This window comes from Zingiber officinale, chromosome 11B (assembly GCF_018446385.1).
Source record: "Zingiber officinale cultivar Zhangliang chromosome 11B, Zo_v1.1, whole genome shotgun sequence".
Classification (NCBI taxonomy): Eukaryota; Viridiplantae; Streptophyta; class Magnoliopsida; order Zingiberales; family Zingiberaceae; genus Zingiber; species Zingiber officinale.
In genome coordinates this window covers 62,909,424-62,923,257 of record NC_056007.1, presented here as the reverse complement: position 1 = coordinate 62,923,257, position 13,834 = coordinate 62,909,424, and the positions used below count along the sequence as shown (strand labels likewise).

At 34.7% G+C, this 13,834-nt stretch overlaps 1 protein-coding gene across 1 annotated transcript; it reads left to right on the top strand.

The window, feature by feature from the left end:
* Window positions 1-2,202: 2,202 nt before the first annotated feature.
* LOC122034451 (polyamine oxidase 3-like) lies at window positions 2,203-6,615 on the top strand. The gene is made up of 10 exons (XM_042593708.1): window positions 2,203-2,682; window positions 3,762-3,877; window positions 4,011-4,099; window positions 4,202-4,315; window positions 4,400-4,487; window positions 4,571-4,656; window positions 4,757-4,859; window positions 5,028-5,125; window positions 5,259-5,688; window positions 6,046-6,615. Exons 1-10 carry the CDS (start codon window positions 2,646-2,648, stop codon window positions 6,364-6,366), a joined length of 1,482 nt encoding a protein of 493 aa, XP_042449642.1. The 5' UTR covers window positions 2,203-2,645; the 3' UTR covers window positions 6,367-6,615.
* The last annotated feature ends 7,219 nt before the right edge of the window (window positions 6,616-13,834 follow it).

Below are 13,834 nucleotides of genomic sequence, written 5' to 3'. Positions count from 1 at the left end.
AGATCTACTCCAGGAATGGTCTTCTCTACTGTGGACTGGCTTGCTGTACGTCCTCTGCCTCTTCCTCGAGAACGGCTTCCACGTCCACGTCCATAATACTCTCTGCTGGTGTTCATAGTACGTTCCTTCTGTCTGACTTCTTTTCTAAAATATTTAACTTCATTTGAAAAGCTTGTTCAACAGGAGTTGAGTACTTACTTACTCTTCTTTCGTGAGCTTCAAGCGAACCCATTAGCTCATACACAGAAATTTCTCCCAGATTCTTCGTTTCCTCAATCACAGCAACAACGTGCTCAAATTTCTGCGGCAGGCTTCTCAACACTTTCTCCACAACCTTCTTGTCGGGAACTTCATCACCGCAACATTTGATTTGATTCATGATTTCAACAACTTTCGAGAAGAAATCTTTTACCGTTTAAGACTCCTTCATGGCCAAGTTGTCAAAATCCCTCCACAAGCCTTGAAGCTTGATGGAAATCACTTTCTCCTAACCTTGAAATTCTTTCTTTAATACGCTCCATGCTTCTTTCGCCTTCTTGAGACCGTAAAGTCTCGGATAAATCGTCTTACTTACGGATTGTTGTAAGATCCGCAATGCCATCGCATTCTTCATCACATTTTCTTTAACCTTCTTTTCTTGTTCTCCAGCATCTTCTTTCTCATTTAACGAGTCGTCATTTTCTTCAAAGCCTTTATCAACGATTCTCCAAAGATCTTGTGAGAGAAAGATAGTTTCCATTTGCGAACTCCAATAATCATAGTGCTCTCCATCAAAGATCGGGATTTGGTTGGGTGAATAGGAAAAGAGCATGCTGCTGGATGGCGTAGCCATGATCTGCTAAGCTCTGATACCATAAATTTGTTGGAGTTGTTTGGAAAGCAGTGCTTTGCTATATCACAGGAAGGGTTTTGCGGAACTGCTGAGACATAGCGAGATGTTTCTGGAAATAAGGAACAAGGAATTTGAAGATGAAATTTTGGGTAACTACCGACCCTTTTACTTCTCTTGAAATTCTTTTTTTTTTCCTCTCTATCACAACATTTAGACAATGCTTCTCCTTATATAGTGTCCTAGAGAAGTCATTTTACTCCTAGGTCATTAACTTCACCCCACTACCTAATCATTAACATCACCCACTAACTATCCATTAACTTCACCCACTGACTCACAGTTAATGAGATTACAAATTAATGTCATTTATTCTAGACATTTTAACAGATTTCAAGATTATATTCGAACAAATTCTGAGCTACGTGACACTCAAGTTCATCACCAACTTCGCGCTGACTTAGTTGAGCATATCTAAGGGCAATACAACAATAATCCGTGAATTAATATTTCATATATTATTTTTAATTTCATAATAGTATGGCTTATTTAAGTTATTATTGTATTTCAATTTCATAATTAGATGGTAATTTAAAATAAATTTCGTTTTCCCAACTTTATAAGTTTAGCTCCTCAGTTATAATTTTGTTTTTCCAACTTTATAATTTTAGCTGCTCAGTTGTAATTTTATTTTCCCAACTTTATAATTTCGTTTTCCCAACATTATAATTTCGTTTTCTCGTAAATATTTATTTTATTTAATAAATATATTAAAAATTTAATATTATTTTTGAAAAATAATAAAATTATATTTTTAAAAGTAAGATTATTATTAAAAGTAATAATAATAATTTAAATATTTTAAAATATATTTAAAATATATTTATTTAATATGATATAATTTTAAAATGATTGAGTGGATTGTGGGATTCATAAATAATAAGTGTTAATGTTAAAAGGAATGTGGGTGAAAGAAGGAAGTTGTTATAATGAGTATGTAGCCGTGAGTCCCATGTTTTTTGATAAGGTGATGGGTATTATAATGATGTAACGTTACAGATGCCCTAAGAATTATTCCTTCCACTTTTGTTAGCCGTCAAATTAGGCTTAGCATCTAAAGAATAAATTATTAAAAAATAAGAAAAATTGAAATATATTTTAATAATTTTGATCTTATAATAATATTGAAATAAAAGTATTTTTAGATAAATAAAATAAAATAAATAGTCTTTTTTATATATATATTTTTTCTTTTAAAAGTCGTTTTTTTTCCTAATGGACTGTGGTTGACAGCAAATATGGTGGAGGCAGTTTGTCGCACTGTCGCAACGTATTGCCATGGCTGGATTGGTGGAAGCTATAAATGGAAGCCATTGAGCAGAGGAAAGAAACGTATCGACACTGCAAACCAACGACGCCTTTCCTTCCTTGTTCCATTTCTCTTTCTTTCTCTCTCTCTTTGCCGTCCCCATTTTCCACACAAGGCCGGCCTTTTCCCTCTCCGATCCCACATCCACCCAGATCCACTGACGGACGGATTTCATATGGGATCGCTCGGATCTCTCGGCTGATCGGTTTTGTTGCGGCGATTTGGCTCTCTTTTGTGGGCGCGGCGAGGAATCGCTCGGATCCTGAGGCGACCATCGGGTTCCCCGGTGATTACGTATGAACTGGTTCGTGAACCTGCGGTTGAATTCGAATTCCAATCACTTCGTCTCCTGCCTGTTGATTTTTGTTCTCCATTACTCCCCCCAATTGGCCCCATCCATCCTGAATTCGAGGAGTCGTCGGAGCTTCAATTGCCGGTCTCGTAGTTATGGAGCATCGATTTGAGGGTAACCGTGACAAAAAAGGTGATTCCTTTGGTTCAAAAGACTTAGCTCTAATATTTCTTACTTTTAAGTGCTTTCTTTATTGGACGAATAACTCGCAAAATCCGAGATTCCGATCTGGATCGGCCGAAATCGGCATCTGCGTATATTTTTTATTCTAGGCCATTAGATGAATGTTTTGCAAAATCGACCAATTTCTATCCGGATCGGCCTGGAACGGCAGATGCTAATTGCTGAGAAATAGGGCATCTGCCATAACATCTCTAGAAAATAATCAGAGTTGGCCAGCGATTGGAAATCAGCCACAAGAAGTGGGAACTCAGCATGAAATCGGTGAATATTCTCGGATTACGCGTTTATCCAGCTGACATAACAGGGGGAAACGTAATAACTTTAGACTCCAATAGAGGAGTAGAGGTGAGTTGTGTGTCAGAGGAGAAAGGAGGAGGATTGATGCAGTCGGCGATGATCTCCGTTCATCGCCACAAGTATCTGTATCATGTAGTCATTCCTTCTGTCTGCAATCTTAAGCAGATTTTTCATTCCTTCACTGTATCAAAATCTCTGCTAGCTTCAGTAAAGATGAACTGCAGTGGAATCTGTATGGGATACACGTAGAACTTCCTGTTCTCTCCTTCTAGCTAAGGTGCTATCTAACTTCGGCTAACTCATCTTTATATTATACTTTGGAGAGAGAGGCCAGCGAAAAGTTTGACTACTCGATACTTAATCATTAATGCATCTGACTTCACATTTATGTGCATACATGACCAAATGTTATTTGATTGGATACACATAAAAAACTATATTTTTAAGTAATTACCAATTAACATCAGCCAATATCAAAATTTTCTACTGCTTGCAAATCGTAAACATAGAACCTTTTATGTTTATAACTAAATTAAAATCATCAGTAATGATATAGTGTTGCATAGAGTTCAATGGAGGGATGGTATTTGATTGCATAACCCCAAGTAGTTAGGGCTAATATGGCTTGTTGATGTTGGTTAGTATAAAATCACTATATATTCTAGTTTGCATTTTACTGCTTCAAATCAACATATATATCTATATATATATTGACTTAAATTTTCTTGCAGCATCATTCTATCAGAAGACTGAAGGAAGGCAATCTCGCTCTCCTTCTGCCATTGTCATTGGTGGTGGATTTGCAGGGATTGCAGCTGCTCATGCACTGAAAAATGCAGCTTTTCAGGTGTTATGTTGATATAAATTAACAGTTTTTTCAGTTGCCTTTACATATTAGATTCTAAGTTCTGATATGAATGCAGTGTGTGAAGTGGCTGGGTAAATTTGTATCACATGGAAGTTTATTTTTTATTCCTCAGGTTGTGCTTTTAGAATCTCGGGATAGAATTGGTGGTCGAGTTCACACTGACTACTCATTTGGTTTTCCTGTTGACATGGGAGCAGCCTGGTATGCTTCTTTTTTGTGTTTTTGTTTTCATTCCTTCTGAAGAGGATTGTGGGCCAGCCTTCAAAATGTCAGCGACTAGAAGTTTTAATTTGGACACTTCAGGTTGCATGGTGTCTGCAATGAGAATCCATTGGCATCTTGGATTGGAAGACTTGGTCTACCGATTTATCGAACTTCTGGTGACAATTCTGTCTTGTATGATCATGACTTGGAGAGGTAATGGTTAACTGAATAACTAACAGATATCACTGATCATGTAGACTATAATCTTATGGAGACAAATTTACTTCTATTTTTCAGCTATGCACTCTTTGATGGTGATGGACATCAAGTGCCTCAAGATCTAGTGGAAAAAGTTGGTAAGGTGTTTGAAACCATTCTGGAAGAGGCAAGTTCTTTATTAACCTTATATCCGCAGTGCTGATAACTTGGAAATATTTCTCTTGTGAACTGACTGTTCAACGTTTACAGGCTAACAAACTCAGGTATGAAACAAATGAAGACATGTCTATAGCACAAGCTATTAAGCTAGTCATGGAGAGGCATTCATATTTAAGGTTAGGCTAACTATTTCGATTTTTGTAACTCTATTAAGTACTTGTCTTCTCTTCTTCTTCTTCTTCTTCTTCTTCTTAATCTTGAATTATCACCTTGCAGGCAAGAAGGGCTTGCAAATAATGTACTGCAGTGGTACCTGTGCCGAATGGAAGGTTGGTTTGCTACTGATGCTGACAACATCTCACTAAAGAACTGGGACCAGGTGAAATTAAATGAATATACATTTAGAATGTTGTACATGACTTGTAGAGTTTGCAATATTTTATGTAATTAATGTTATTATAAATTGTTCAGAAGTTCATCTGCAAGTTTAATAGAAAGCTTCTACTTTGTTTATATTTGATAATTCTGAATAATTCATAAAATGTAGGAAGTTTTGCTCCCTGGTGGTCACGGTCTGATGGTCCGCGGTTACCGTCCTATCATTAACACACTTGCAAAAGGCCTTGATATTCGACTTAGACATCGGTATGCTCTTCATTGACAATATTATATTGATTTCAAAAGTTCCATTACTTCTGGCTGCTTGCATCTTTACATCTGATTTTATTTCTTTAGTTTATTGGTGACTTATCATATTTAAAACTTTTTTTCCTTCCAGAGTAACAAAAATTGTATGGGGAACAAAGGGAGTAAAAGTCACTGTAAACCATGACAAAACATTTCATGCTGATGCTGCTATTGTAACTGTTCCCCTTGGTGTTCTCAAGGCCAAAATCATCAACTTTGAACCAAGGCTTCCAGATTGGAAAGAAGAAGCAATAGACGGAATTGGAGTTGGGACTGAGAACAAAATTGTTCTGCATTTTGACAAGGTTTTCTGGCCAAATGTGGAGTTTCTTGGAGTTGTCTCATCTAGTGCATACGGTTGCAGCTATTTTCTTAATCTTCACAAGGCGACTGGCAATCCTGTTCTTGTCTACATGCCTGCAGGTCGTCTTGCTTATGACATTGAGAAAATGTCTGATGAAGATGCTGCTAAATTTGCTTTTAGTCAGCTAAAAAGAATCCTCTCGGATGCATCTGAACCGGTATGCTCTCTCTATATCCTTTGTTGCATTATTTTTATTGCTACTTTCTAGTTGATTATATGTTAGTGCTTCAAGATATGAAACTTCAATGTTTGGTTGAGCAGCTTCGATTTTGTATATGGTTTACGCATTTGCTTTCCTGGATTTTGCCAGCAATGCTGTAGCAATGCTTTAAGGAATAACAATTTTAGTTTTTTTTTTGTTTAATCAATGGAATTATCATGTATCAATTTCAAGCAATGACATTGCATTTGGAAGGGAATATCTTAAGAAATTTACAGCCTCCTTTTGTTAAAAGCAAGTACAAACTCTTGTGAGAATGACTCTACTGATTGGTTTCTTATACTTGAATTTCAGATTCAATATCTCGTGTCACACTGGGGGGTGGATGAAAACTCACTTGGCTCGTATAGCTACGACGCAGTTGGCAAACCTCGTGAATATTTCGAGAGATTGCGCATCCCTGTGGACAACCTCTTCTTTGCTGGAGAAGCTACATGCAACAAGTATACAGGCACTGTGCATGGTGCTTTCTCCACCGGGTTGACTGCGGCTGAAGAGTGTCGGATAAGAGTCTTAGAAAAATATGGAGACCCAGGCAGCCTAGAGATGTTCCACCCAGCCATGGGGGAAGTAGCTGCATCAATCTCTGTCCCGTTGCTCATCTCCCGCATGTAACATGCCTATCACCTAATTTCTAATGTTAGCAGAGGTAGTTCTCTAACCATTCCATTCATTGCCTGAAAATATCTTAGGGAAGTTTAAGTTTTCCTTGGAACTTTTCGAGCATTTGGTGTGGCTTATGGGCTACAATGTGACACGAGTTCGGTATTAAATTAATAAATGACAAGGAGTGTAAACCTCCTTGTTGAAAACCTTATCATATGTACTCTCGATGCTAAATAAGAAACCTGTGTGTTGCTTAAATACTTTTGCAGCTGTTGAATTTGAGGTATGTGAATCCTCTTGCTCTATATGATTTCGAATGTGGCTGAAGAATGATCTAATCCAACAGAACAATTGGATTGGACCTTGTTGTCCTGACAGATATGTCAAATTCTTTTTACATATATATCTCATGGATCTTTACTTTTATTTGCTAAGACAAGTCACTCACTAATCTCAGACTAGCTATGATAATTCATCATTAATTACTAGTTCTACCAATTACAAACTTATAAGATATCTGTCTAGAATAATCCATGTAAAAATAGTTCACTTAATTTATGGCCTTACAAAAATTGATGTAGGACATCAATACTTATAGTTGTCCTTCTGTCTATCTTTAGCAGCACTTGTTTGTATGCGATCCGATCCGATATCAAGGGACGGGTTGACCAAGGAAAGTCAAGTTGCTGGTGAGGACTTTGATTGACTTTTTGCTAAATCAATTTATTTTGTAAGCTTTTGGCGCGTCGCCTTATGGCAAGGTCAGCCTTTTGCGAGGTTGGCTTTTGGCGAGGTTGGCTGTTATCTGCTCTCATAACTAACGGGTTTTTCTCTTAGGCTTCCACATTGTTATTAGTTATTAGCTGTTATAACAGTTATTGATGTTAAAACTAACGTGTGATGGTGTTAATGCTAAAGTGGCTTTGAATGTGTTCAAGAAATTTAACACGTTCAAAACTTTTGTTTATATAAAAATAATAATAAAATAAGATTTTGTTTATAAAAAAATCTCACCCGGGTGCGTGGGAATGCACTAGGTGACTTTATTAAAAAAAATTAAAAATTTAAATTGTGTAAATAATATTTTATGTAATAAATATATTTAAACATAATATTATTATTTATTTTAAATAATAATTATTTAAATTAGGTAAATAAAATAAAATTATATTTATTTACTGTAAAATAAGAATAAAAATGAATGAGGGGAGGATTCACAAATATGAGTGTTAAAATTGAGAAAATTATGTTTTTTTGTCCTGTAACTTATACTTTTTTAATTTTAGTCTTGTTATAAGTCAATTTACATTTTTAATCCTGTAACTTATAATATTTTCCAATTTCAATCCTTTTTCTTCTAAAATTAAAAATTTTCAACGGAAAATGATGAGTTGTAAATTGAATTTGGGGATTTTGATTTTTTATGACCCATGTATTTTTTATATTCCAACCACAAACTAGACATTTTCTTTTGAAAATTTTCAATTTTGGAGGAAAAAAGACTGAAATTGAAAAATATTACAAGTTACAGGACTAAGAACGTAAATTAATTCATAACAAGACTAAAATTGAAAAAAATATAAGTTACAGGACTGAAAATGTAATTTTTTCATTAAAATTTAAATGAATATGTTAATATAATATGTACATGATATGTGAACTTCGTATTTTTTTATGAGTTAGTGAATGTTATAATATCCACCAATATGGATGCACTTATGATGTTATTACCATTGATGATGCAACGGGCGTGTCTTCTATCACCTGTGTACCCGACGCCTCTCTTATAACTGACGTCCTTCCGAACGTGTTCCCTTGGTCGAGTTGATTTAACTTGACCTGACTAGTCAAACTATTTTAGATTACACTCAGGTTGAGTTCTACCTTGACTTTTATCCTACTATGTTGACCAAGTCTTATGCCTCTTACATCAGTATGTTTAATTGGATTTGTATAGTATCAGTGTAGATTTAATTGTAATTATAACCGGCCATTGTGCACATATATGTGTATAATATAATATATGAATATGTATAAATTAGGATTCTAAATTTATATATTGGACTTAGTAAAAATACATCAAGATCTATATAATAGTACAACATAAGGACAATATTTGAAAATCCCAACAACAAACTAGAAAACTTTTTTATTTTTATTGCTTGGAAGTGTTTCAACAAATGAAATATTTTTTTAATTGATATCATATCTAAAACTTAAGTCTAAAATCCAAGTAAAGTATCTTATTAGAATTTTTTTTAAAAAATGTAAAAAAATTAAAACAAAACAAATAAAATTACTAGATTTCTTTAATTCAAATTTAAAAAAATGGAATCGATAAAAAAAAATGTCGGGTGATAAAAAAGATAAACCTTAAAATTATTTTTGAAAAGGAAAAATAATATTAAGTTATTTTTATTTTAGGCTTCATCAAAATTAATTATTAAAGTATTTATATTCTTAATTAAATAGAAAGATAATTATAATAATCTTGAATTGCGGGTGATAATTTGATAAATCGTTTTCAATTTTTTTTAAAGCAACTTTTGTAGGAAAAGTGCCTAGAACTTTGATTCTGTTCGACTTTACTTATTTTCTTTAAAAATACCTCTCTTTTTTTTAATAAATAACCCAACATTCTTTAAACTTGTCTCCAAAATTAACATTCATGTAAAATTATATATATTTGATATAAGAAATTAAAATTACACTTTCTATAAACTTCTGAGGTCAATTAATGGGCCATGTGTTAAAGTAAAACCTAGTTATATGGGCTTGGTGCAAATTGATCAATTTGTATTGAAAAAATAATTGAAGGATTGTTCATTAAGCTTAGATAATTAAGGAGTCTTATTTTTCATAATAATATAATCATCACAGTTAGAATTTTTCTTTAAAGCTAAATTTAATAATAAGAATAATAATTCTCCAACCCCTGTCTCCACTTAGGTAATCATGAAGGTGAAGAGGAAACACACTCTTGATAGCACAAATGTTCATACTAAAAATCTAAGAAAAACCTCAATCCATTTTTTGAACGGTCATCATCATCATCATCATCATCATCATCATCATCTTTTTCAGCTACCTTTTATCTTTTTAATTATGCTCATTAGAATATCACAGTCTTCTTCTTAATTAGCAGTAGTGTTAATGCCTGTGATGACTCTTTAGACAGTAGTTGCCCTTTAAAGTTCTTTTGCAGGATTTGGTTGCCTGATTATTTGTCTGTGACTTTTGTTCTTTTTTCCCCTGCCACAAACCAAGTGTCCTTGCCATGACCCTAAAGTGGCCAAGGCGAAACCTTGGTGTCGCAGAGTTCCTTTTGGACTCTCACTTTCTGCAAGAACTGATCAACCTCTCTAGCGCACATGCAAGCATGCATGCATGCATGCATGCGTTGCTAGCTCAGCCTCTCATTTTGATTGCCCAAGGACAGGGAAAGGACCAATCCTTCAAAAATGTGAATTAGGTACGTGAGGTTAGGTGCTAGGTTCCATCCATGCCTACTGTGTAGGTTATCATTGTGGCCATGGCCTCAAAGAAAGCTGAATAAATAAATGGATCAAGTGCCCTGCAAATGACCTCCCTTCAGAAACATGTTCCAGTAGTTATTTAGTTGGTGCTAAACCATGGTACATAACAGAGCACTGCTGAGACTGTCTCATGTCGTCGTGCTGTTTTGAAGTCATCGCCACCATCATCTGTGGGACTACACACACACACAGAGACTTCGATGTGCGTGAGGATCGATTTGCAAGAGACACTATCACGACACCTCATATCAAGTCCAGTTTCCGAGTGGGCAGACTTTGGAACTGACCGGACACTAATGACTGCATGAGGTTACCTTACTAGTCTCATTGCCTTCGTATCAATTCACCCTTTTCACCAAACTGTGTTTCACCTTTAATTTATTCGCTTGTCGTTTTTCAGTGACATCAAATTTTACTGATGTAGTAATTAATCTTTATCATATTGAGCTTGCAAACAGTAGAGAGGTCTTTGACAAGTGATGAAGTCGTGAAATTAAGAGTGTTGAACTCTTAGTTTATGTGGAGAAGTCACTTGGGTGTCGATAACAATCCTTGACAGACAATAATAAAGTAAACTCTGTTCTACATTATCCTCTCGGACTCTAAAATAATCCTTGACACGATCGATCTTAGTCCAATGGACTGATTCATCTTTGATACCTAATGCTGACAACCATGAAGTGATGGGAATCTATCTACATGCAACTCCTTCTTCTTCTTGATATATAGGTTGCTGTACCATCAGGTAGGATTCTCCCTTCATAAGATTGTGTCGACAAGTGTGGCAGAAACCAACTAACATCTGCTTATCTTCCCCAATCAGTCCCTTCATCCGAACTTAAAATCTGATCAGGAAGAATTAAACCAGCAAGAGAGAAGCACATCACACGAGCTGGCAGCTTCAAGTGCTTGATTAAACCAAGGCACATGGCTAGGATCCCCAACAGTTATAGTAGTAATACATCACACTTTTTTGATTGAGACCAGAAGAGTCTAACTCAAATGATACATCAACTAGCCAATTAACATGCATATTCCATCACTCTCATTATAAAGTGCCTTTCTTTCTATGTAACTTCTTAATTAGCTCGACTACTGATTGAATGCAACAACACACGTTTGAAGAATTGAATCCTGTTGATGTCACAGATGCCAGCACCCTTTAATTCACCCTTTAGCAAGCCAGGGAGCTTCATGTGAGAAGATGCATGATCAGCTAGACTAATTGTATGAGGATATATATCAGTGTCCAAGATGGAAGGTAACTCTGATCCAAACAATTAGCGAAAGGCTGGTCTGGACATTGCTGGCAGCCAACGCCTACAGCAGACTTGATGGTGCACCTACCAAATCCAAGTTTAGGTTTGGAGCTACTCGAGTGTGCGGCTTCCTTAACCATCCCAAAGTTTTGTCATAATAATCTTGATCGAATAATTAATAACTTGTGAAGGATCTCATGTAAATTTTATAGCCGATCGACCTCAGTTAGTTAGTGAGATAATTAAATACTTAGTTGTTGACCTTTAATAGAATTTTGGTCTGGGGTCTAATTAATTATTAGAATTAAGTTAGCAATTAGCTGGTTAATTAAAATTATAGGTATCTTAACGCACACATTGGCATATCCATTAAAAGTCTAGGACAAGAATCTAACACTTAGGGTTTGGATGTGAAGTTGGTGATGCATATATTGCACATTAATTAGCTTGAAAGTGATCAATAATTTTCCGTGCTTGCACCGACACAATTTTATGGAACGGACTCAAGTAATTTAAAGTAGGTACATGATCACATCGCCATTATATATATATAAACTAAGTTCTTAGTAAGAACAACTAAGTTCTTAGTAAGAACTTTGCTGTCCCCAGGTTATATTGTTGCGATAAGATATTTAAATTGTCATCTTAGTATTTATGGTTCGAATCTTAACTATGATGTATTTATAGAAATTTTTTCTCCAAATGAAGGGTACAATTAAAGGATGTTGAGTTTCTGAGCTGACCACTACGTATGCTTCTCGATTTATCCTAGTGATTGATAAAAAATTTTCATGAAACTAAATTGATCACTTGGAATAATTATGCAATTAATTAGAATTATATTTTTTAAGTAACAACTTTTACTGCAATAGATGGGTGATTATTTCGAAAAGCCCTTTAAGAGTTGAATTGCCTAGTGAAACACTCTCCTCTCTTTCGCGCACACACGTGTTCACTCCTGAATTTCTTTCCTTAGCTCAGGGTTGATTTTATTATCGGATGGGTCACGCCCAGTCCCGGTACGGATCGAGCCATCCTTGGCTAGGGTGGGCTCCAGCCCACCACCTTTTGAAAAAACCTTAATAGTTTTGAATTTTTTTAGTTAGCCCCGCACAAACCTATTAATTGGTCATTCCTACAAATTTTAAAATGTCAAATTAAAAACAAAATATCAAATTAGAATAATAAATTCTATAAAAGTCATTATATTTATAAGTTAATAAATATATTAATTCTAACTTATTTAATTTTTTACCCTAAATTTTGTCAGTAGTATCGTCTCGTTTCCTCTTCAAAACACTATCTCTTTTCCTCTCAATAGTAAACAAGAAATTCATTGATAAAATATTATTTTTTTTATTTCTTATTCAACAAAATAAAATTTCATCATCAACAAAGAGTCAATGAATGTCAACCGCTCGAGAGATGGTCGGCGAGGTGCTAGTTAGGCCGATGCTACCTCGCTAGGAGTGACCACACGCGAGGTGGACACTAGTGAGACGACGGGCTACTACTTCGCGTATGGTCACTTCGTGAGCAGATGCACGCGAGGCGACCACTGGCTTGCTAGAAAATGAATGACATAAATTTAGATATGCAAATATAGGTTACATTTCGTACTTTTAATTAACATATATTAATATGATATTAAATTTTTTGTTATTCTTTAGAAAAAAAAAAAGTAGATCCGCTACCTTAGCAGTCCCACGGATATGAAGTGAGGTTCATGCAGGTACACAGGCCATAGACACATGGCGGGATAAACCCCAAGTCGTCAGTTCCTGAGAATCGACCCCTAGCCATTATGCCAGAGATATCATGTGCCCATCGTCTGCGCTACGCCCTGAGAATTTTTTTTCATCCTTTAAAAAATCTATACAAGATGGTCAATTTGTCAATTTTGCATGTTTTCTCACAATTCTTGATACTTCACTCTCGAGGTTCTTGATTTATATACTCTTGGTTTGAAAGTCTATTCATTGAATTTTATATTTTCTAACTTTAGTGTTATAAAATATGTTGTTAGCAAAAATTCTATGACCATCTATATTCAAACTAGAATTGATTGAAAATAATAATAATAATATAATAATTAATAAATTTAATTTTTGAGAGGAATATAGTTTTAATAGTATTTTTTATATTTTTGAATATATTGAATATTAAATATTTATATTTCATATTTTTGAAAAATTAATATTTAGATTTTTTTAATTTTATTTATATATTTAAATTAATTAATTAATTATATTAATTATAATCAAAAATCAACCCTCATATAATTTTAAATTCTGATTATGCCCCTGATACTAACCATGTCGGTGCCTGTTGACACGGGTTAACTAGCAAGAATTTAGATTTTAACGGACGTGACTTGAGAGATTGTTAGGGAAAGAAGGAGCCTGAGCAAGCTTAGGAGGACACTACCAATATTGATGGACTAATTCAATGTAAATAAATGGCATTAATTACCTTATTTGTATGATTGTATCCGTATTTTTCTCATTTGTTACGAATATGAATGAATGAGGGGTTTTTTTTTTTAAACTATTAGGGAGGTCATTTTGATAGTTCTGAAAAAGAATGGACATTTTTGAAAGAGATAGGTTGGGGAAGGGGAAAGCTGGAATTTGGTTCCTTCTTATAATTATAATCAGATTTTACGAGCGATGGTGTTTTCTG